Here is a 24,754-nt window from a genome sequence, read left to right as displayed (position 1 = left end):
TTTGGACTTAAATTACCGTTTTTGAACTAAAATTATTAGAAGAAAAACCGCATTTTAATTACTTTACGGTCTTGCAGCAATAACAACAGGTCAGCTAGCGGAGACCCTGGCGAAATAAGATTCAACAACATGATAAGTTGATTCTCCAACATTCCACTAGCCTTTTACTTAAAAAACATAAATCAAGAAGAAAGTGTAGCCACTGCGGTTGACCTATTTGAATAAAACAGAGTATCATGCAAATAAATGTCAAAATCTACGAATCTAAATTCCTAGTTTGATAGTGGCAGTTCAATTATACCTTGGCCGCCAGCTTGGTGGGCGGTAAGAAACTGTAACGTCTCTTTGGTTGGCAAAATATAATGATCACCAGATGTTGGTGCCTCTCTTTTGCTTTCCTTAGTTTATGTTTTTTCTTACCAACACCACTGATGGATTGGTGACTGGTGGGAACCTTCTTGAAATCTTTTGTGTGCAAGTTTAAAACAGTCTTTGGTTTCTGATTATCAGAAAAGAGAAATCTCCAAGGTCCAAGGTATATAGATTGTGTACAGCTTATCTGTCCATGTGGTCTAAATATCTAATCATTATTGCATTAAAGACAATGTTGATGGTTGTAATTAATCTGATATTAGAAAAGAATTACTCCCTCCGTCCATGTTCATTACATTACTAACACGTATTTTAAGATTCTTATAAAATATATTTATATTATATATATATTTTTTTAAAAACCCAAAAAATTTGAAGTTTAAACATCAATTCAAAAAAAGAAAAAAAATTAAAATTACGTTATAGAATTATACTTTATGTATGATAATCTCAAAATGCGTACAAACAGTGCACGTAAATTTCCTGACAGGACAGAGGGAGTTTAAATTTAGGATACAATTCAAATCCTATTTCAAATCTAAACATAAATTTGATTCATTATTCATTAATATATTTATAAATTATAATAATAAAATCAACAACTAGACAAATATTAAATATTACAAAATAATTTGAAAAAGATATAAAAAAATCATAAAAATAAATTAAAATATAAAATATTACAAAAAAATATTAATTCTCAAAATTAGTATATAAATATCCCACAAATGCTTAATTAGTGTACTTCCTCTGTTTTGAAATATAAGTTGTTTGACTTTTTGACACACACTTCTAAGTCTTTTGACCGCATAGTTAAAATCGTTATTTTTCAAATTTTCTTTTTTTGAATAAAAATATATGATAATAATATTATAATTCATAAAAAGAAAGTTTTGAAAATAATGATTTTACCTATACGGTTAAAGGACTTAGAAGTGTGTGCCAAAAAGTCAAGCGACCTATATTTCAAAATGGAGAGAATATCTGTTTAAATTTAGATCAATGAATTATAGAAATTTTTATGTGGACCATTATTATATAATGATCTAAATTTAAGTAATCCCTCCTTCCCATATTACATGTCTCTTTTGAAAAAATTATGCACTTAAAAAAACACTTTAAGAAAACATTAATTAGGTAAAAATTCTCAATTATACCCCTAATAAATGCATGAATGTAGACTCTTATTCATTTTTTATTAATTGTTATACAACTTTCAAGAAGGATAATTTTGGAATAATGTCATTGGAAATTAAAAGTGAACAAGTATTATGGGGAAAAAAATTCCAAAAAAGACTTCTTTTGTAGGATCGAAAATGTATATTTTAACACCGAATTGAGCTGGTTTGGGACGAAACTGTCCTAATTTTAAATTTTTGAATCTTACCCGTAACTGGCAGTGTGGACATGCCAGGAAGTTCCAAGACAACAGTACTTGGAAGTCCACATGCTGCCATCATTCTTTGACAAAACCGCCTCACTGCACTCACCATTTTTTCACCTGCGTGGACCCTCCTCTAAGCTCATCAATTCATTATTCAATCTTTGTTGCACCTATTTATACCCCCCTCTGCTCTTCCTAGTCCAAACACTCAGAACTCATTTCTCCATCAGAATTCCCGTAAATATTTCACTCATAAATATGTCTCAAAAACCAGCCCACCACAACCATAGCTTGGAAATTTCGATGCAACCAGCGCTAGGCAGCTCCAAGCTTTTCGACGATGATGGTCGTCTTAAAAGAACAGGTTCGATCTACTAGCTAATAGATACACAAACTGTCATGTTTGTCATATTGCTTCTTGTTTTCGTTACTGATTATTTGATTGTAATTATGGCTGTATAGGGACGATTTGGACAGCAAGTGCGCACATAATAACAGCAGTCATTGGTTCGGGAGTTCTGTCTTTGGCTTGGGCCACAGCGCAGCTTGGATGGATTGCTGGTCCGGCTGTTCTGCTCTTGTTTTCTTTCGTCACGTACTACACGTCTTGCCTTTTGGCTTCGTGTTATCGGTCTGGAGATCCTGATACTGGAAAGAGAAATTATACTTACATGGAGGCTGTGGAAGCTAATCTTGGTATTTTTCTCTTCTGTCTTCATTACAGGGGTTTTTAGTTTAGGGGGGGTTTTAGTTCGGAAAATGCTTCTCTCACAAGTACAAAATTATTCACTAGTTTTTTATGGAATGGATCTCAGGATATGCATTAACAGCACCGATTAAAAGATTTTATTTCAATTGACATGTCATTTATGTAAAATTTTATGATATCCAATTTTGTGAACGTGGTATTACTCTTTAGGTTTTGCCAACAAAATATTAGTATCCCTTCCAATACATTTCTATACTTATTTACTTCACATGTATTTTTATGCTTTTATAAAATATAATTCTATAATTTATTTTTAACTTTTTTTCTGAATAAAAATTTAAATTTCTATTCAGAAAAAAAATTAAATATAAATTATAAAACTAAACTAGTAAGCTTTAAATTGTGTGCGGTATCCCGTCCTCTAATGTATATAATTCAGGGCACCGAGAGAGTTGCATGTATCTGGTGGCAAAAGATATCAAAAAATAAAAACTCCTGTATGTGACAATAGTTTTCCGGTGGATGACATGATAACATCCCTGCATATTCTAGCCATCCAGCGGTTTTTTTCGCTGATAGTGATGGTTTTTTTCGCTGATATTGATACTATATATTGACATTCGTATGTCAGGACCTGGATCCTTTAGTTTTTACCACCTTTTTTAACATATCAGTTGAACTTTTTATGATAGCTGATAGGGGTGAGCATTCGGTCGGTTCGGTCCAAAACCGGACCGAACCGAATAGACCGAGAACCGAAGTTTAGATTTTTTTCGGACCGAACCGGACCGAAGTTTTATAATGGACCGAACCGGACCGAACCGAAATAATTCGGTTCGGTCCGGTCCGGACCGAAGGAACCGAAATTATTTTAAAAATAAAAAAATATTATATTTTTTAACTAAAATTCATGATTTATTTTAAAATTTTCATATTAATTAATCACCCCCAATTCATTAAAGACACATATAATTAAATTTACAAACTAGATATTATAATTATAACATATAAGATACATATATAATATAAATATGAATTAAAATTATATATATTTTGGACAATTCGGTCTATTCGGTCCGGACCGAAATAATTTTTTACGGACCGGACCGGACCGAACTTTATTTCGGTCTATTCGGTCCGGACCGAACTTTCAGAAAATTAGGACCGAACCGAACCGAATTTACACAGTTCGGTCCGGTTTTTCGGTTCCGGTTCGGTTTTGCTCACCCGTAATAGCTGATTATAATTTTTTCTAACTTTCCAGGTGGTTTCAAGGTTAAACTTTGTGGCGCTATTCAATACATAAATCTTTTCGGGGTTGCCATCGGGTACACAATTGCAGCATCTATCAGTATGACGTGAGTAAAATTTCGACGAAATATATAGTTTCATGCACTTATCAGCTTGTTCTTTGGAACTAATGAGTTTATGTTTTGGTTACTGAAACACAGGGCAATAAAAAGGTCTGATTGTTTCCATGAAAGTGATGCTAAGGATCCTTGCCACATCTCAAGCACTCCTTATATGATTGCATTTGGTGCCATGGAGATACTCTTCTCACAAATCCCAGATTTTGATCAAATCTCTTGGCTTTCGATTGTTGCCGCTATAATGTCCTTCACCTACTCTTCAATAGGTCTTGCACTTGGAATTTCCAAAGTTGCAGGTACTGAACCGATTAACCGATAACTCTACTTTGTAGTGCTTACATTGAGGAATTGGATGATGACTATTAATATTTCTAACCATTTATCTTGATGTAATATCAGAAACCGGAGAATTCAGGGGAAGCCTTACTGGAATTAGCATTGGTGCTGTTACTCAAACACAGAAGATATGGAGGAGCTTCCAAGCACTTGGAGCAATAGCTTTTGCCTACTCCTACTCTCTAATACTTATCGAAATCCAGGATACAGTCAAATCTCCACCCTCAGAATCCAAAACAATGAAGAAAGCTACCCTATTAAGTGTTGCAGTGACTACTGTTTTCTACATGCTCTGTGGCTGTTTCGGCTATGCTGCATTTGGTGACTTAGCTCCCGGAAACCTCCTAACCGGGTTCGGATTTTACAACCCCTTTTGGCTTCTCGACATTGCCAACATAGCCATAGTAGTCCACCTTGTTGGTGCATACCAAGTCTACTGCCAACCCTTATTTGCCTTTGTTGAAAAACATGCTGCCAGAGTATTTCCCCAGAGCAACTTCATCAACAAAGACTACGACATTCCATTGCCCGGGGGATTTAGGCCTTACAAGCTAAATCTTTTCCGCCTGGTTTGGAGGACGATATTCGTGATCATCACCACAGTCATATCAATGCTTATGCCATTCTTTAACGACGTAGTTGGCATACTTGGAGCATTCGGGTTCTGGCCACTGACTGTTTACTTCCCGGTGGAAATGTACATTGTTCAGAAGAAGATACCAAAATGGAGCAGCAGATGGATTTGTCTACAGATCTTGAGCGTTGCGTGCCTGATTATTTCAATAGCAGCGGCAGCTGGTTCATTTGCTGGAGTTGTTACGGATCTCAAAGTTTATAGGCCATTCCAAAGCATATACTAGTCCTGTTTTATAATCCTTTGATGCGATTCTTGTTCATGTTCTTAGAAAGATTAATGAGACAATTAGTGCACTGTGCCGTTGCTCTAAACTCTTGAGAAGAGCCGGTACTTGTACAAATTACAATCTTGTAACTTTCAATTTACATTGATGAACAATTCAAAGTTTAAGCTCATTGATCCGCAAGTGACTACAATTACATTTCAGTTTCCTCTTATCATAATATTCGAAAAGTGAATCTACTGGATGATGCCATGCATGATGGCAGCATCTCAGTTCTCTTCATTCCAAAATAATAATCGTTTTGATTTTTTACACTCAGGTGCTTAAAAAACATATTTTTTAATATATATTATTCTTCAAAAAAGATTTTCTAAATAAAAATAATACGTAGAAATACATTTTCTTTCCTCTCAAATTACGTGTAAAAAATCACAGCAATTGTTGTTTCGGAATTGAGGAAGTTGGTGTAAATTTTTATAATTAATTACTGCTAATGATGCCATGCATGATCTATGGAAGTTGGCACAAGTCATTTCTGATTCACTGGGCAAGTTATTTGAAACCGCTAAAAGTGCCTTTCTGCTAAACCATCCAATTCATCTTGCAGACTTCATAATCAGATCAAGGAGCATGAAGCAAATAACATAGACTTCATAATTAAGTTACCCCTACCCCTAAAACATTCCACTAGCGTCAAAAAACATAGATTAAGGAGAAAGTGTAGCCACACTGCTTGACCTAAATGAAATGACACTAGCATGAAGCAAATAAAAATGTCAAAATCTATGAATCTAAAGCTCGATAGTGGCCGTTTAATCATAGCAAACCATTGGCAGCCAGTTAGTGGTGGTAGGAGATTGTAACCCTACCTGTGGTTGGCAAAATTTATGATGATCAGATGACTTTCATTTACAGAATCTTTGCTTTTTTCCTTTTGTTTATGTTTCTTCTTACAGACTGAGACCATTGATAGAAAGGTGGGAACCTTCTAGGAATCTCTTGTGTGCAAGTTTAAAATAGAGTTTTTGGCTCCTAGTCACCAGACGCGAATCTCCGAGATTCAAGGTAAATAGGCTCTGCACAGCTTGTGTGGTCTGAATTCCTAATCATTATTGCTTTAAAGACAATGTTGATGCTGTAATCAGTTTGTCACTAAAGCATTTTTGTCCGAGAAAAATGATTTAGTATGTAAATGATCTAATAAGTGTGATCAGTTCTCCCAAAATATCGAGAATAGCTTCCCAGAATCATATTATATAGACCAGTTGACTCGAATGGGATCTTTCAACGAATATCGAGCCCGACAGAGGTGATACGAGTCCATCAAAAATGGGACTGGGCAATAGCATGGTAATAAGAAAGCACATGATGAAGTAATAATTGCACCAGATCGAATCGCATAAATCTCGGTTGGTTCTGCAGCACAGAAGCTGGCTATATAGGGTCCATGCATTCGAATATGTGATCTTATAACAGTACTTAACACTATCTAGCTAATTCTAAATGTTATTGCCCTTCTGGTCCATCAGCCAGGAGATAACCACAACTTGGACCAATATTAACAAATCCTCTCTCTGTTCCAAGATTTAGTATATTCAGGAGTTCATTTGAATAAACTTTAAAAAATGATTTATTACTTAAACTAATTAAGAGAATTAGAAGTAATAAGTAAACTTGACATATAATAAGTTATTAAAAATGTTTGGATAACTTTTACTTTTAAGTCAATGAGTCCCATAATTTAAATTTATAAACTAAAAAAATTGCAAATGATTAAAACAAAAGAAACTTTATTAATAAATAAAATTATTACATATTAAAATTTTAAAAACTTCATAACAAAACGCAAATCACTGGAAAAAAACTCAAAAGAAGTTAGCATTGACTTCCACTTCTAGCTTAAAAAACACAAAACAAGCACTTCTCCTTCTTCTACCAAAAACTACATACAAAGTATAAACAGTTTAAAGTGATAAAAGAAGTCCGAAAGTACTTATTTTAAGATTGTTAAACACCCATTTAATGTTCGGCGATTAAAATAAAATATAATTTAAAAATTATTTTAAATTTCAATTTTTGAATGAAAACTTAAAATTTTATTCCGAAACAAAATAAAAACATTAAAAACGGTGCCAAAAGAGGAAAAGAAACTGTACAAATGAGTGGATTGTTAACTTTGATTTGATTTCTTACAAGGCCAAAAGTCATGCAACTTTAAAATTGTACTTTTGCCACTGAGCTCACTAATCGTTCCAGTCCTGTTAGTCACAAGGCCTAGAGATTGGTCAGATAGTAACCAGTTTATCGTCCACAAGGCCGGTCAGTTACTACTAACTACCCATTTTAAATAACTCTTGGGCCGGGTCAGAGTTTGGAATTAAAGCCTATTACTGAAAGAAGACCTTAAGAGCATCTCCAAGGGTCTTATTTATATTTGTTAGCTATAATATGATATATAAATAATTATCTAAAATTATAACTAAGAGGTTCTAGTTTCACTCCAATGGTATTATGTATAATTATATCATCTAAAATTATACATAATAACTTTAGATGTTTTACAAATGTAGCAACCCCGATTTTAGTTATCTATATTTTTTTGCTAAGGGGTCATGGTTGGAGTGTAGAATTTTTACCTATTGTCTAAAATGTGCCACATAGATGCCATGTAGGTGCCACATAAACACTTTTACCTAAGAGGTCTAATGCCTTGGAGTTGCTCTAACAGAGTTATAGTAATAGCACCCGCAAGGCCACAACTATGGCCACTATTTCAATTCCTCGGCCCAACAGGTGAGGGTAAAAATATTACAGTAAAATAATTTATAGAATTATATCGATGCTTATTACTATTCACTCAAGGTGGCAACGAATTAAATTAATAATTAATTGCTAATTAACTGATTCACGACCGCTAATCTAAGTATCCAGTCCGTTCTTAAATATCTGCATTTTAATTTTTTGACACACATGTTAAAGTGTTTTGACTATATAGTTAAAAAAATTATTTTTGAAACTTTTTTTTCTGAATAAACATATTATATCAATACTTTTATTCAAAAAAAAAATGAAAATAACATTTCTAACTATGTATGTGGTCAAAGCACCTTAAAAATGTGTGCTAAAAAGTCAAACGGTAGATATTCAAAAACGGAGAGAGTACTTTAATTTTAACAATAAAATTATTAAAATATGATAAGATGCCAGAAGAGATGAGTATAAATTATATAGGAGAAAGAGGACAAACTCGATGCTGAGTGATATTGGAGACACAATTTCCATATCCCATGTGCGTTGCATTTGCATCCCATTTGTACTGTTCTTTCATCTCCCAAAATCGAGTACGTTCATTGAATCACTGTTTTCACTGGTTTATAGATGGATCGGGTTCGGATCGGATCGGATCAACCTAAATTCATATCCATATCCGTTTATTTTATCGGATTCAGATTCGGATCGGATCGGGACCGGATTTCTTTTAAGCCGATCCATATTTATATCGATTAGGATCACGGATCTCGGATCGGATATCCGATCCATTTACTATATATATAGAAATGAATGCTAAAAAATGAATTTATCATGTAAAAATGAATTTATTTCCATGTTAAATCATATAAATATGAATTTATTATATACAAGATTAAAGAATGCATTAAACAAAATAAGGAAAAATGAAAGGCTAAGTCTAGTTGTCTTCTTATAAAACAATACCAAAATGGGAAGATAAATACCAGAAAAAATAAATAAAGAATGTAAACATCAAAAATAAATAAAGAAGACACTGGTGAGCGGTGACTGGCAGGAGACCTAAGAGACTATATTATGGACCAACAAGTTTACACAGGAATCTTTACCACTGCATTGCTGCATATTAGCCCCATTGTAAGTGTTTATGTTGACTGAATTAAATATAACTAACTAATAACTCTAATTCTGTAAATACTATTGGGAATAAAATATATTATTATATAATATAATATATATATATATATATATATATATTTAATTAATTAATTATTAACCGGATCGGGTTATAAACGGATCGGATCACACTAAATCCATATCCAACCCATTTATTATCGGATTTTTCTTATCGGATCGCATTTCGGATCGGATTTTTTTTTGTTAAATCCATATCCGCTAAAATGACTCCGGATCGGATCGGGTCGGATCGGATTTCCGCTCCATTGACAGGCCTACTATAGACCAACACTGGTGTCTAAGATTCTAAAGAGTTGCTTAAAATATGGTAAGATTAAGAATAATGATTATATAAAACAATTAAAATGAAATGATATATAATATAGTAATTTAATATATATAATTTTATATATAGAAAATTAAATATAAGAGATTTAGTTTATATATATATATATATATATATATATATATATATATATATATATATATATATATAACAAAACATGGCACGAAGAAAAGTAGAAAATTGTAGAGTTAATATTTCAACATTTTTAAGAAAAGTGTTATTAAATGTCTCCTAGAATATTTAATAAAATGTTTTTTTTATCTTTATCTATCATGTGCTCCAATAGTTTGACTGAATTAATGGATAATATTTATTTTTAATTAATCGTAAATATAATCCATTAAATCTTATAACTTGAATAAAATTGAACATAATAATGTATATTTTAAAATTATATTCAGTTTTTATTTAAATATTATATTAATTAGTATCATAATTGATTATATGGAATGAACTCACGTTTTAAATAATTATAAAATATAAACTATGTTCTAAAAGTCGGTGATTAATCACGATTAATCACCGATTAATCCATGTTCCGTAACTCGTCGAATTGATTAAATCTCCGATTAATCACCGACCAATCCGATTAATCTCCTATCAATTCAATTAATCCCAAATTAATCCTTATTTCATAACTTCACCGATTAAGTCCGATTTCCGTTTTTTACAATACTGGACTATATAGCTGATATGTTGGATCTCCTAAACCATATACAAAAGAGCCTGCATTCCAATAAAATTAATATAATTCTTTAATTATAACATGTACCTGATTTTTATTTTTAGTTCATGAATTCTCTCGGCAGAGAGATAACTATCTGCTCACGGGCATGTCCAATTGTTCATAAATATTATAATGACACTCGTGCTTAAACTTTTAAATCATTTCCAATATTTTATTTGACAAATATATAATATTATCTATGAATTATTTTATCCTGACAACTTTATCTTTTTGTATAGAAGAATCATTTTTAATTATTTTGCCGAATTAAAAGAATCATTATCCAACAACGCTAACGACACGCAGCTAGCTACTTCCCCGAAAGCCCACTTGCTCAATTACTTTAACTTACTCTGACTTTGACCACACTAGATAATCACATAGTTTAACTGTAACTCTTTTGTCATTTGTCAAACGTGCTATTTTGACCATTAGTCCTCAACAGCAGCCAACTTTGATACAACATTGTATAAAACTTGTGCAACATGTACTGAAGACCAATGTTTAAAAAAAAAACATGGGAAAGAAGTTGAACACATGCTTATGTTTGGATCTCTGTCTGATCACCTTGTTCATCTCATCTGCAGATTCTTCATGCCCCATTGATTTCACTTATGTTCATACGTTCCCATGGGACACCTCGTCGTGTCGTGAACCAGTTGATAAAAGCTGTTGCCAGACCATCCAGAGCCTGTTAGGCCTCGGCCTTTCGAAGCATCTTAAAGATACTTCCATGTTTTATCTCCCGAATTCTGATGCTGCGTCTTCATGCTTGTCTGATTTTCGGGCTAAGCTTGGTTCCATGAATATTTTCCCTGCATGCACAAACACGACGAGTGATCTCGTTGTCAATCCTCAAAATTGTGCAGGGATCGCGACGACTAAGGATTGGGTGGAGAAAGTTGGGAGTTCTAGTGAGCTTGATTCGTCGTGTAATTCGGATCTAACAGGGCTGACAAAATGCAGCTCGTGTCTTGATGCTGGCCTAAGGGTGAGCTCTATGTTGACTTCATATAACACGAATTCGACGAAGTGTTTTTATTATACTATTTTGTATGCTGCTGGTATGGTGAATGAGTATGGGCCGGAGGATGTTAGGACTGCTGCTTGTATATTTGGCTTGCCTTTATCAAGATCCGCTTCTACTAATAATTCAGGTCTGTCTAGAAGAAGTATACTCAAGATTGTTTTCGGATCTCTGGGTGCTTTTATTGGAGTTTTAGCAGCTTGGGGTGTGATTATTTTGTATAGAAAGAGGGAGATTGAACGCAAACAAGATGCGTTGCACGAGGAATATGTTAGGGGTGTGAAAGCTAAAGTTTTGCCGAATACAGGTGCAAAATGGTTTCATGTAGGGGAGCTTGAGCAAGCCACAGGTGGATTTTCACAGAGGAATCTGATCGGACAGGGCGGATATGGGATTGTTTATAAAGGGGTTCTTCTGGATGGGACAGTAGTGGCAGTGAAGCAACTGCTAGATATGGACACAAATGGAGATGATGTGGAGTTCACAAATGAAGCAGAGATTATTAGCAAGATTAGGCATCGAAATCTTCTTGCTCTCAGAGGCTTTTGTGTCACAAGTGATGCTATTAAAGGTAACAGAAGATATCTTGTTTATGATTTCATGTCAAATGGTAGTTTAGATGAGCATTTGTTCAATTCTGCATCCAGTTCGAAAAGGCATCTTTTGAGTTGGCCTATGCGCAAGAACATTATTCTTGATATCGCCAAAGGGCTAGCGTATTTGCACTATGGTATCAAGCCTGCAATTTATCACCGCGACATAAAGTCAACTAACATACTATTAGATTCTGATATGAAAGCTAGAGTAGCAGATTTTGGACTGGCGAAACAGAGTACAGAAGGCCAATCGCATCTCACAACAAGAGTAGCTGGAACATACGGATATCTGGCACCAGAATACGCGCTGTATGGACAACTGACAGAGAAAAGTGATGTTTATAGTTTTGGCATTATAATTCTGGAAATCCTGAGTGGAAGGAAAGTGTTGGACACATCAAATTCTTCGACAGTTTTGATCACTGATTGGGCCTGGGATCATGTCAAGTCTGGAGATGTTGAGGAGATTTTCGATCCCATTGTGAGGGAGGATGGACCAAAGGCAGTGATGGAAAGATTTGTACATGTTGGCATACTTTGTGCTCATGTAATGGTGGCTCTGAGGCCAACAATTTCCGATGCTTTAAAGATGTTAGAAGGTGATATAGATATCCCAAGACTACCCGAAAGGCCATTGCCTCTAGGCCATGAATCGTTTAGATCTTCACTGCACTCGAACACATCACCATTTGCAATGTCATCAGGGATAAGGTCGAGTATCAGCTAGCAGCACGGTGGACTGGTATATTTTATTAGCTGAGGTCTGTGTAATCTAGGACAAGATTTATTCCATTGGTTCTATTTTCTATTTCTTTTACATCTTGGATATATGTACTGATTACTGAAAAATGAATACTTGAAATGGAAATTTTAAAATGACCTCTGTCTATTTATATTAATAACCTGAAACAGGAAATGTTGATGCATCAAGTCTTCAGCTATGACTGCTGACCTTTAATAATTAAAAGTTAGGATTGCAACACGCAAACAATTCAAATCAATTAGGAAAAAGCAGAAGGGCGGCTTTTCAAGATATTGTGTGGATCCCTTGAAAAGCCAATCCTCACTGATGTCCTAGGTGCCAAGCAAAAAATTGTTCCAAATTTGTAAATCTAGTTTATCTTCCAGAAAAAGTATAGTTGATTCATTTGATATGTGGTTTGCGCTCATTTACAGCCTAAATTGATCTTAAACACATCAAACCTGGACTCCTTATGGTATCTGCGACCCTGTAAAATTTTTTGCTGCCTACAATTTACTACATGGTACCTCCACTTTTGGCCAATATTAGTGTCCTTGATTACTATGATCTTTAACATTCACATCAAAGCTCATCTGTCTTATTTTGTGTTTGATGCTTAAATTCTTGTTTTAATGTCCTGGAAATCCTTCTCATTGGTCATCTTAATATCAGATACGAAGTGAAAATTTTAAGCCAGCCAACAAGAGGTGTAGGTCAAATACCTCACCTTAATATAAATTAGTAGAGCAGCAAATATACAGCTTCAAGACAGATATGCATATTTATGGTGCAATACTTTGGTAAAGGTCAGCTAGATATCTAAAAAAAATTGGTCAGGTCAGCCAGAAACTTTTGAATGCATACGAAATTTCAACAAGATTCGGAGTTCTCCACTTATACCAAGATGTGAAGTGAAAAATGTCAACTATGTTGCGATGCAAGTACCTAGTTTTAAGTAACCAGCTCATGTAAAATCTTAAGGTGTTAGAGCGGGTTCTGATACCATGTTAAGTAATCAGCTTATCTAAAACCTTAAGGTATTAGAGGAATGCTTATGATACGACAAACATTATTCAACACCTAGCATTCAGCAGTTGCCCTGATCTCTTTTGCTTTAACTTGCAGGGCCTTGCTTTGTACTTATATTCTTGTCTCGTAAGATAAAATTGGAACCCTTAGCATAATACCAACTACGATGACAATCCAAAGCTACTTCAACTTGTAGGGTCTCCCTTTGTTTTCGAATCTTTATTTTCTTAGATGGGAACATTGTAGCTACTTCCACTAAAAACCCATGTGATCAGCTAAATAGTTAACAACGAGTTCAACATCACTAGTCTTCATGGTTAGATATTTTAACTAAACTCTTTTGTCATTTGCCAAACGTGTTACGTTGACTGTGAGTCCACCACCAATTCCATGGTGTGCTAGTTTGAATGTTACCTTGGTGCCACATTAACCTTCGACCAGTGTTTCTATCGAATTCTAGAGACTGCGAAAGCAAGAACATGGGGAGGACTAATAATTGGTGGGCTTTAGTTTTTTGTTTGATCACTCTCTTTAGTTTCTCTGCATATTCTTCATGCCCCATTAAGTTTAGTTATGTCAAGACATTTCCATGGAACACTACAGTCTGTGTCGAACCGACGGCTAAAACTTGTTGCCAGGCTATCCAAGGCCTTCTTAATCTTGGCCTTTCAAGATACCTCAAAGACACTTCAAAGTTTTATCTTCCAAACCAAGATGCTGCATCTTCATGTTTAACCGATTTCAAGGATGAGCTTGCTTCCTTGGATCTTTTCCCATCTTGCCCAAACACGACGAAAGACCTCGTGTCCAACCTCTCTAATTGTGCTGGAATTGAAACAACTGAAAATTGGGATGAAAAAGTTCGAAGTTCTGGTGAGCTTGATTTATCTTGTAACACAGATTTTATCGGCCTGACGCAGTGCAAATCTTGCCTTGATGCTGTCTCTAAGGTAAGCTCTCTCTTGACAGCATTTGATCAGAACTCGACAAAATGTTCTGTTTACACTCTTTTGTATACTGCTGGAGTTGTGAATAAGCGTGTCCCAGATGATGTTAGAGCCACTTTTTGTATGTTTCAATTGCCCTTGTCAAGCTCAGCAACAAGTGACGGATCAAAGGGTCTATCTAGAACAAGCATACTCAAGATTGTTTTTGGATTATTCGGTGCCTTAACGGGAGTGTTGGGAGCTGGGGTTGTGATCATTGTGTACCGAAAGAGTGAGTCTATACGAAAACAGAATGCGTTACATGAAGAGTATGTTAGGGGTGTTAAGGCCAAGGTCTTGCCTAACACAGGTGCAAAATGGTTCAACATAGGGGAGCTTGAGCAAGCCACAGGCGGGTTTTCGCAGAGGAACTTGATAGGACAAGGTGGGTATGGAGTTGTTTACAAGGGTGTTCTTTCGGATGGCACGGAAGTGGCAGTTAAGCAGCTTCTTGATAAGGACACGAATGGGGACGATGTAGATTTCACGAATGAAGCAGAAATTATCAGTAAAATTAGGCATCGAAACCTGCTTATTCTAAGAGGGTTTTGTGTCACGAGTGATGCTAGAGGTAATAGAAGGTTTCTTGTTTATGACTTCATGTCAAATGGTAGTTTAGATGATTATTTGTTTAATCGCGGATCCATTTCAAAAAGGGAGGGTTTGGATTGGCCTGTGCCCAAGAGCATTATTCTTGATGTCGCGAAAGGATTAGCCTATCTGCACCATGAAATCAAACCTGCTATTTATCACCGCGATATAAAGCCAACCAACATACTATTAGATTCTGATATGAAAGCCAGACTAGCCGATTTTGGATTGGCGAAACAAAGTACAGAAGGCCAGTCTCATTTCACAACCAGAGTAGCTGGAACATACGGATACTTGGCACCAGAATACGCGCTCTATGGACAGCTAACAGAGAAGAGTGATGTTTACAGCTTCGGCATTATAATTCTTGAGATTCTGAGTGGAAGGAAAGTGTTGGGCACATCAGATTCTTCTACTGTTTTGATCATTGATTGGGCTTGGCATCATGTTAAGTCCAGAAATGTTGGTGAAATATTTGATCCCATTGTGAGAGACGACGGACCAAAGATAGTGATGGAAAGATTTGTTCATGTTGGCCTACTTTGTGCTCATGTAATGGTGACTCTCAGGCCTACAATTGCTGATGCTTTAAAGATGTTAGAAAGTGATATCGATATCCCAGAATTGCCCGAGAGGCCATTGCCTCTTGGCCATGAGTCGTTTAGATCTTCATAGCAGACAAGAACACTGTGATATATTTCAGACATGTTAGGATAAGAATTCTGTCATATATGTACATGTTTAATCAGTAATGTAGTTTATGCAGAATAGACGAAATATGGATATACAGAGATTCAAAAGGAGTTGTCTCAGTAAAGCTGATATTAATTGTGGCATAATTCCTGATTTGATATCAATCATTCTAAATAATGGAAAACGATAATTTCAGTTGAATTACTCTATATTCTGATTAAAGGTTGCGGGATTATTTAACTACTGGTTCCTCAACCGTAGACACAATTAGTGAGCCAACCAAGTAAAAAAGAAATGGTTTGTAGCCCAGTATTCCTGTGAGCCAAGCCAACCTAATTATTATTGAGTGCATACAAAATCGATATCTTCAGACTTAAATTAGGGTTTCGATCGGAAAATGGCGAAAGTTTCGCGGGCCGACCAATACATGCCGGAGGAAGTGATAACTCAGATTCTCTCCTGGACAAAAGCAACATCACTGCTCAGCTGCAAATCCGTTTGCAAGTCATGGCGGTCCATCATCTCCCAGCCCAAATTCACGGCAGCCCATCACCCCAATTCACTCATTCACCCCTCTCTTCTCTTGATCACTTCAGAAACTGGCTACGGTCCAGACAAGCTCGATGACCGTCTCGCCGCCACTATCGTCTACTCTGATTGCTCTAAATTCAATCTCCCTCTGCCCCACTTCTTCGAGGCCAAGCGATTTATCGGTTCTTGTAACGGCTTTGTCTGCGTTTCTGATGCTATTGGGGATGTTATTTATTTGTCTAATCCGGTGATAAGGACGTGTAAACAATTGCCTCGTGTGTGTTTGGGGGATGCTTATAATCGAGAGGAAGCCCCGTTTAAGGTTGATGTCGTGTTCGGGTTTGATTATGTTTCGGGTGGTTCTAAGGTTTTGAGGATTAAGTATCGGAAAGAAGGGGGTGATAGTAAGCGTGTGAGGGTGTCGGTGGTTGAGTTGTATTCTTCGAATGCTGATTCGTGGAGGGAGATTGAGGCTGGTTGTGTGATGTTGCGGTCTTTTGTTTCATATCCGTATTGTAGTGTTTTGATATCGGGTCCGGTTTTGGATGGGGTGTTGTATTTGGAAGGTGAGGATGAAATTGTGACGTTTGATTTGAGTTGTGAAGTGTTTGGGCTGATTGAGTTCCCGGGATTTATGAAAATGAGGAAGTCGAATGTTTTGGATTTTGATGGTTCTGTTGCGGTTATTGTTGAGTCTGTTGGTGATGGTTTAGTTGGTAAGGAGTTTAGTCTGTGGACTATGGATAGAGTTACGGATGAGGTGTTTTGGAACAAAATGTTTGTATTTGACTCTGGTTTTGAGGTGGATTGGGTGTTTGTGTATTTGGGTGCAAAACAATTTGTTGTGACAAACAAATTAGGAGTAATGTTGTATGATCATGGGAAGAAAGAGAGTCGGTGTATCGAACTTCCATCTCAAAGCTTTGTGGCCAGAGTTCTCAAGCACACTGAGAGCTTCATTTCAGTAGAAGGATTTAAGCAAGAAGAGGAAAACTGGATGTAGTCACCACTCACCAAGGACTATAATCTACAGGGATTGGTAATACTTATTGTTATATTGTGCTTTCAATGTACAATTTATTAATCACTTATCTTGTTTACTGAATTAATTGTTCAACTTCTAGACATCTCGAGTGCTTCTGATTTCTGAATATTCAGATTTTATACCTTTCTCAATCTCAGATGTGTTACTAGTTTATGCTTGAGTAATTAATCTATAAGCTGTTTTTTTAGATTGTTTTTGTTTGGCCTTCCTACTACGACTGTTAATGTGATCTAATCTTTACTTCATCTGGTTTTGATCCTTTGGTGTGCACGGCTTGTACTGTTATCAGAGTTCATCACCAAATGTTTCTTTATAATACATGTTATGGCCATCCTGTTTGCTTACCATCAAGGGCTTTTATAAATCATTTTCATAGATTTTATGTATAGATTTTCATTGACAATCTTATGACTATACACATCTTACTTTGAGCACAAAACTCCTTGCACTAATCTATCTACTTCTCTTTACTTCATTATAAGATTGAATAATAGCAGAATCGCAATTTATTTATACACTAGTGAGTAGTGAATACTATGTATTTCCAATATAGCACGAAAGAAAGAATATAAATACAAAACTAATGTTCTGGAATTGTCTTGCCTCAAATTATCGACTAATTAAGAACCATTGATCTTCTTAAGTTCCTACCCAGAATACGCGCTCTATGGACAGCTAACAGAGAAGAGTGATGTTTACAGCTTCGGCATTATAATTCTTGAAATTCTGAGTGGAAGGAAAGTGCTGGGCACATCAGATTCTTCTACGGTTTTGATCACTGATTGGGCTTGGCATCATGTTAAGTCCAGAAATGTTGGTGAAATATTTGATCCCGTTGTGAGAGACGGCGGACCAAAGATAGTGATGGAACGATTTGTTCATATTGGCCTACTTTGTGCTCATGTAATGGTGACTCTCAGGCCTACAATTGCTGATGCTTTAAAGATGTTGGGAAGTGATATTGATATCCCAGAATTGCCCGAGAGGCCATTGCCTCTAGGCCATGAGTCGTTTAGATCTTCGTAGCAGACAAGAACACTGTGATATATTTCAGACATGTTAGGATAAGAATTGTGTCATGTATGTACATGTTTAATCAGTAATGTAGTTTATGCAGAATAGACGAAATATGGATATACAGAGATTCAAAAGGAGTTGTCTCAGTAAAGCTGATATAATTGTGGCGTAGTTGCTAATCAAAAATTTGGTATACATTAGTGATAATTTTTTATGAAAGTTTAAATATTATAAATCAAGACTACCATGATACTCTGTGAATATGAGAGCAATGTTTCTGATACTATTGGGGATAATATTTATTTGTCTGATCCGGTGATAAGGATGTGTAAACAGCTGCCACATGGTTGTTTAAGTAATGCTGATGATCAAGTATCGGAAAGAAGTTGCGGTCTTTTGTTTCGTATCCGCATTGTAATGTTCTGATATCGGGTCACAAATTATATATTTTATTTTGCAGAATATATAGAACATGGCCGATACCAGGTATACAACACTAGGGGTGTACACGGTTCGGGTTGGGCGGGTTTAAGAAATTTAACGATCCAACCCAATTAAATCGGGTTTTCAAATTCTCAACCCAAACCATAAAAACTAAATTCATAACCCAAACCAATTTGTATTACTTCGGTTCAGATTGGTTCGGATCGGTTTGATCGGGTTATGAAATATAAAATAATTTCTTTTTCATAATCTAGCAAAACCAAATTTCGACACATCAAAAGATAAAACTTTAACTGAATGAACAATAAGAAGCAAGTGAAATATCCAGTGTATACAAAATGAGTTAAGCACTATAACATCTTAAAAAATCTGCACAACTGACCAAAACAATTAAAGCTCAATACCAAGTTAAGCTCGATACCACAAGCTTCAGAATTACAGTAATAAATTTAAAAATTAAGTTGAACAGAAACAATTAGCAAAACACAACAAATCAACAATTAGTTAAATGGACTAGGCTAGCATATTATGGGTTACTGGGGTGGGGTGAATGATTTTTATATGTAATTTAATATTTTTTAATCAGGTTGGGTTGGATCGGTTTTAAAAAAGCGAAAGCCGTGTCCAACCCAATTAAATCGGGTTACTCATTTTTCAATCCAATTATCAATCGGGTCAAAAAAGTTCGGATTGGTTCGGTTGAAATATGGTCGGTTTGGGTTGGTTCGGTCGGTTTCACCAACCCGTGTACACCCCTGTACAACACCATTGAACTTGTTCTTGGACTTGCCCTTGTATATAGAATACACATACATGATTCCCAGTTCACAAGTGGAATTGCCCCTTGTGTTAGTGTTTTGAATTTATTTAGGGAGCATTCACATTACGAGATATGTAGTTACGGAGAGGGGTACAATCACTGAGAAGGGTTACAAAGAGAAAGATTAAGATTACTCGACAAGAAAACTAGAATATGGAAAGGATATAGAGAGGAAGACAATATTTAAGAAAGCACACAAGTTTATTACTTGGAAAATATGCTAAGGCTAGGATGCCTCAAACACTTACAATGGATCCCCATTTATAGTGGTCCTGGAGGGGACTCGCTCCGATGCTACTTAATTTGTGCATATATAACCAGCCAGCAAAGTGTTTTACCATCCAGTCCTGAATTTGAAAATAAACCCCTATTTTGATCAAATGCTCAGAATAGTATGCAATGCGACTTGAAGAGTATCATGTGATGGGTATTGTCCTAATGTCAGTATGTGCGCGACTTTATGTAATGTTGCATTCCTTGACGCTAAACCTTTCAAGATGACTTTGTTTGCCTTGTCAAGATGAGACGTAAACTGGTGGCTGAGATCAATCTTTCCAGGTTATTGCAATTTCCAGGCAGAGAAAGAGGGGATCGTGCCAAGATAATAAACAAATTCCTCCTCAAATCTGCATATACACATTTGAAGATATCATGCATGGCATCAGAATCACTAATTATTTTGAAACCTTAGTCTATTGTTACAACTTAGTTTAAGTAATCAAGTAGAGGGTCAGTCTGTATACATAAAAAGAGTATATACTGAAAAATGGATTATGTAAGACCTCAGCTTCCAGCCATACCAATTATGGTCACTTGGGCTCGACAGACTTTAGATCTCAGAATTTACAGGTTAGGGTAAATATGGGAATTATGGAAATATTAAACTACTGGTTACTTTACTGGAGATAGACAATTTTATAGGCAACTGAAGTAAGTTCCTCTAAGCATTGTACTAACAAATAATTTCAGTTTCTCCAGTAGTATCCATATTCTGTGGAAGTAAAGTTACCCGTCACTAGTTGAAGTGAGCAGAAAGTTTCAACAAACATAAAGATAAAGATTGCATATTCATAGAGAAAACCCTATACAAAATCCACAAATAGATCACAGTTATATCCCAACAATTGAATACAGCCAATTGAAAAACTTATTTAAAGAGTATTATTTTCCTTTTTCTGTGTAAGATAAGGATTTCTTATGGTTGGATTTGTGAAAAAAGAGAAGGTGAAAGGTGGGTCTTGGGCAGCAGCTCTGACATTGAATGTTCAGATTTATGGGATGATCTTCAACACAAACTGGTATTATAGGTGTCACTAATTAAACACATATATATTTAAGTGAAGAAGAAGACAAACTCCAATTTTCCAATAGCCTAAACTACTCGCTCCATACAAATTTTATTCAACCTACCAACCAAGAACTTTAATAATATATACCATCCCAAAAAAACTATAACCTAACTGAGAGTGGTCTTCAGATCCTTTGTAACGTTCTTCCATGTTTTAGGCAGTAGTCCTACATCACATTACAACTAAATAATTTGTGACTGAGAAAAGTAGATATGATGGCAGTGCAAGGCATTTATGCTAAAGACATTCATGCACCTAATTAACTGTGGTAATTACTAAATTGTCAACATGAAGGTTGTAGTACATATAACATCTATGCTTATTCATGATGTCCAGATTTCATCATTTGTTCATGTATGAGACCGGTAATTAGAGCAAGAAAGCCAGATATGAAAACGAATATGTTATATGCACAACTTTGGAGGTGAAAAACTTACCGGATCTGTATTTCCATAATTCTTATCTCCAAAGCATATCAGATGACTGGTCTTCTGTAATAACGCATTGCACATCTTCCCACAACATTTTTTATAGGAAGCGAACCCCTTTGTAAACAAAAAAGAAAAAAAAGGACATCAGGATATTTGGTGCTTAACTGTGCTTACACTTAGAAAGTTTAGTTTCCAACTCAAAAGGAGTTTCCGATGTGAACAGTGTACAAGTACTAAGTTATGATCATACTAACACCGTCTAAAAACTTATTCAACCAAAACTATTGGCCCGTGTAAAAGGAAAATTCCAATTATAAACAAGTGCTCAGAAATTAACCATATATGAGAGTCGCAACTGTTATTTCGATTGTCACCCAGCACATATACATGACCTCTGGGTACATACTGCATATCCAAACATAGAAGAAAATAAATGTTAAATCTTAAGGTTTATTCATAGATTTCAAAGACTCTTTGGCATGCTTACTCTGAAGATATCATATATTAACGGGGAATCTTGACGATGTTAGCTGTCAATAGCATCATTTTGAAATCTACAAATCCTAAAATGACTTTGCCTAGTTTCAAGGAAGGTTACCCAATGCAAAATTAGAAAATATTTGTCGTAAAAAGGGGCATACCGTTGGATGTATTGCATATTTTGGTTTCTCTGTTACAAAATCTTCCTTCATAGCAAGCCCATTTACGTACAGTCTCCCATCATGAACCTGCAATTAGTCAAAACCAAAGAAAATTGCTCAGAAAGTCCAAATTCATCTTAGGTTCCAGCAACTGTGTAGTTGTTTCCTGTCATGTAATTTGAGCTCAAGTACCATACAACACAATAATGCAGCAATATTAGGGTCCTTTCTCAAGGCCTCTATCATAAACCATTTATCTATATTTCACAACATGGTCTAAGAATTTGGCCAAACTTGGTGCCCTTGTTTTACTACGCTCTCCCACAATACCATTAATAATCATCTGTCTGCTTTGCTTTTTCTGTTGTCAATGCTAGCTATGTAGTTTGTATGTCCTAGAAATTCCTCTTAAAAGTCAGCTCGAAATCAGAATAAATAATTTACAGACAACAATTAAGAATACCTAGTCAGGGAAATCATTAGCAATACCCTAGGCAATGTTTAGAAATCATTATTCTTTCCCATCACTCGGCATGTAAAAAAAAATATTTTGTATAAATCTTCAGGGCATAAAATTTTATTCCACTGCTGGAGCAGTGCTATTTTATTTTGGTGATAGATAACATTTATCACATTATGGGCGCACTCTTGGCAAAGCTTATGAACAATGACAAAGATTAAATTAAAGAGAGATGTGTATTTCATGAATGTAGGGAATTTCGAAGAGGTCTAGAGTATATTCCCCAAATTCAGTAGCTTTTGAAGTACTTCACTAATTTTATTATGATTACAGGAAATTCTAGTAAATCGAAGATTAAAATTAGTCAAATAATTACTACTTGGTCAATTGAGTTGTTTAAACTCATCTTGATCATACAATCTATATCAAACTTGACTTGTATTACTTCTCAACATGGATGTAGTTCTTATGTGATTCACTAGATTGTTGTGCCAGGAGAAGATATTATCAATTGGTGTCTGTGATATTTTCATAACTTGGTGGGAATCATTTCTGAGTCATCTTACTAATGCCAATTCATTTTTTTTTACTTGCTTCTGATATTAGTCGTTCAATACATTTAACCACCCGCCACATTCACCAATAACACTTTAAGTACCAATCCATTTTTCTTCATGTATTAGTGAAAACTGGATTTAACAAGGTTTCTTAACATTACTATAAATCATATGAACTGCAAAAAATAACTATGTGAGTCATAGTATGCAATTGAGAAAGAAATTTTCCAGCACCCAAGAGAACTGTATATACCTCTATCAAATCTCCAGCTCGTGCTACAATTCTTTTAATGAGCATATCTCCTTCTCTGAAACTAGGTTGCTGTAGGAAGGGATTGAAGTTGCACAAGTAGCATTAAGTAAATTTTAGATCGTTAATAAATTTAAGATCAAAGTCTCTGATATTAACTCACATTCAGATGTGCTCGAAATATTACAATATCATGTAAGGCTGGACGTCTGAAGAAATATGAAGCCTGAAAAAAGTAGGTAATATGGCTAAGACATCAAAGTAATATTTACCAGCAAAATACATAAAAATTTGACATATACATCTGACAGCAATATTAAAATTCTACGCAGACAGGGTTTGAATCGCAGTAGGCTCAGCAAGTGTATATTCTTGCTCTATATTTTGTAATGTTGAGTTAGCGAGGGAGAGATGCTTATGCTCATCTATCAAGTACAGTTTGCACATAAAAATTAGTACTTGTTTAATAAACCCGAGTCACAAGTGTGCAGACATTTCGACAAAACGTATTGTTATGGTTTAATCAAGCCAATTAACCGGTACAACTTTTCAATGTTTTAATGTACAGAAACAGATCCATAAATAGTTTCCAGACAAATATTCCAAGAACATAGATAATCAAAATCAAAATAACTAAATCATCAAATCATATAAATAATCTTTCGAGACACCGAAAAGAGGGAATCTATGTGGATACCTTCTCGACAAAGATGCGATCGCCAACACGAAGAGTAGGAGACATGGAGGAAGAAGAAATGTGACACATTTCAGTGAACGTTGACCAGAGAAGAAACATGATCACAAGCCTAATGATCCCTTGAAAATTTGGATATCCGAAGAACATACAAGGCATCCATTTCAATGAATTAAAGGTGATCAACAGCTGGTACAGTGCTGATGGTCTCAAGAAGCTCATGCTCTAGCTGTGCTACCAAATATTATTATCAACATAAAAAGTATTCGGAAGGTCAAGTAAGTGTGTGTAATCACACACACAATAGTTTAAGTAGAGATTGTATATGTATGTGGTTGGAATGAAGCGAGAGAGGAGAAGGGTTTACTGATATGCAGGAGACGCGTTTTCTTGTGGAAGAAGAGACTGAAAATTGACAGGGGCGGAGAATAGTACTCCCTCTATTTATGAAAACTTTTCGCCACTGTTCATGACACAAATTATTAATTTACGTCGACTAAATATAGTTATGAGTGATCTTGTTGGATTGTCGGATTCGTTTTAAGAGAAGTGAAGTTTTTATATTTAATATTAATACAAAATTAAAAATATTAACGATTAAAAGTGTGTGTTGACAAACGTGATAAACACAAACATGAAAAGCATTTAGGGACGGAGGGAGTACTGCTTAAAGCCTTTAGTTGCAAAACGAAAAAAGGATTTGAATGGTAAAATTATTTTTGTAAGTCCTAACATTTTTTATTTAATAATAATTCCTCTCTGTTTTATGATTTAATAATTCTATCGACTTCTTCATAAAAATAAGAATTCTATTGACTTCCTT

The 24,754-nt window shown here is 35.3% G+C and overlaps 4 protein-coding genes across 5 annotated transcripts; 3 read left to right on the top strand and 1 right to left on the bottom strand.

The window, feature by feature from the left end:
- The first annotated feature begins 1,952 nt into the window (after positions 1-1,952).
- LOC108205513 (amino acid permease 3) lies at positions 1,953-5,203 on the top strand. The gene is made up of 5 exons (XM_017375502.2): positions 1,953-2,120; positions 2,219-2,452; positions 3,730-3,823; positions 3,917-4,131; positions 4,235-5,203. Exons 1-5 carry the CDS (start codon positions 2,015-2,017, stop codon positions 5,029-5,031), a joined length of 1,446 nt encoding a protein of 481 aa, XP_017230991.1. The 5' UTR covers positions 1,953-2,014; the 3' UTR covers positions 5,032-5,203.
- Positions 5,204-10,515: 5,312 nt separating this feature from the next.
- Positions 10,516-12,530, top strand: LOC108205512 (probable receptor-like protein kinase At1g11050). The gene has a single exon (XM_017375501.2). The coding sequence runs from the start codon at positions 10,546-10,548 to the stop codon at positions 12,376-12,378; it is 1,833 nt and encodes a 610-aa protein (XP_017230990.1). The 5' UTR covers positions 10,516-10,545; the 3' UTR covers positions 12,379-12,530.
- Positions 12,531-13,519: 989 nt separating this feature from the next.
- On the top strand, positions 13,520-15,893 carry LOC108204856 (probable receptor-like protein kinase At1g11050). Its single transcript, XM_017374500.2, has one exon. It carries the CDS (start codon positions 13,830-13,832, stop codon positions 15,672-15,674), a length of 1,845 nt encoding a protein of 614 aa, XP_017229989.1. The 5' UTR covers positions 13,520-13,829; the 3' UTR covers positions 15,675-15,893.
- Positions 15,894-19,714: 3,821 nt separating this feature from the next.
- Positions 19,715-24,366, bottom strand: LOC108204857 (chloroplast processing peptidase-like). 2 transcript variants are annotated; one of them, XM_017374501.2, is made up of 7 exons: positions 23,935-24,366; positions 23,401-23,463; positions 23,241-23,309; positions 21,971-22,057; positions 21,667-21,734; positions 21,336-21,443; positions 19,715-20,175 (listed from the first exon to the last, which is right to left on the bottom strand). In XM_017374501.2, the coding sequence occupies exons 1-6, from the start codon at positions 24,151-24,153 to the stop codon at positions 21,374-21,376; spliced, it is 576 nt and encodes a 191-aa protein (XP_017229990.1). In that variant the 5' UTR covers positions 24,154-24,366; the 3' UTR covers positions 19,715-20,175; positions 21,336-21,373. The 2 variants fall into 2 exon arrangements, with proteins under 2 accessions (XP_017229990.1, XP_017229991.1); XM_017374502.2 differs by lacking the exon at positions 21,667-21,734.
- Positions 24,367-24,754: the final 388 nt, after the last annotated feature.

The sequence above is a fragment of the Daucus carota genome, chromosome 1, assembly GCF_001625215.2.
Source record: "Daucus carota subsp. sativus chromosome 1, DH1 v3.0, whole genome shotgun sequence".
Lineage (NCBI taxonomy): Eukaryota > Viridiplantae > Streptophyta > Magnoliopsida > Apiales > Apiaceae > Daucus > Daucus carota.
Note: the sequence above shows the minus strand (reverse complement) of the source record. Positions and strands in the feature narration are given on the sequence as shown.

Bases quoted from the DNA above. Each gene is read 5' to 3' on its own strand.
- LOC108205513 (XM_017375502.2), top strand. From the start codon at position 2,015: ATGTCTCAAAAACCAGCCCACCACAACCATAGCTTGGAAATTTCGATG. The intron at 2,121-2,218 runs GTTCGATCTACT...ATGGCTGTATAG, and splicing joins TGGTCGTCTTAAAAGAACAG to GGACGATTTGGACAGCAAGT. The intron at 3,824-3,916 runs GTGAGTAAAATT...ACTGAAACACAG, and splicing joins GCAGCATCTATCAGTATGAC to GGCAATAAAAAGGTCTGATT.
- LOC108205512 (XM_017375501.2), top strand. From the start codon at position 10,546: ATGGGAAAGAAGTTGAACACATGCTTATGTTTGGATCTCTGTCTGATC.
- LOC108204856 (XM_017374500.2), top strand. From the start codon at position 13,830: ATGTTACCTTGGTGCCACATTAACCTTCGACCAGTGTTTCTATCGAAT.
- LOC108204857 (XM_017374501.2), bottom strand. From the start codon at position 24,153: ATGAGCTTCTTGAGACCATCAGCACTGTACCAGCTGTTGATCACCTTT. The intron at 23,464-23,934 runs GTATCCACATAG...TACTTTTTTCAG, and splicing joins ATCGCATCTTTGTCGAGAAG to GCTTCATATTTCTTCAGACG. The intron at 21,735-21,970 runs GTATGCCCCTTT...TTGGATATGCAG, and splicing joins AATATGCAATACATCCAACG to TATGTACCCAGAGGTCATGT.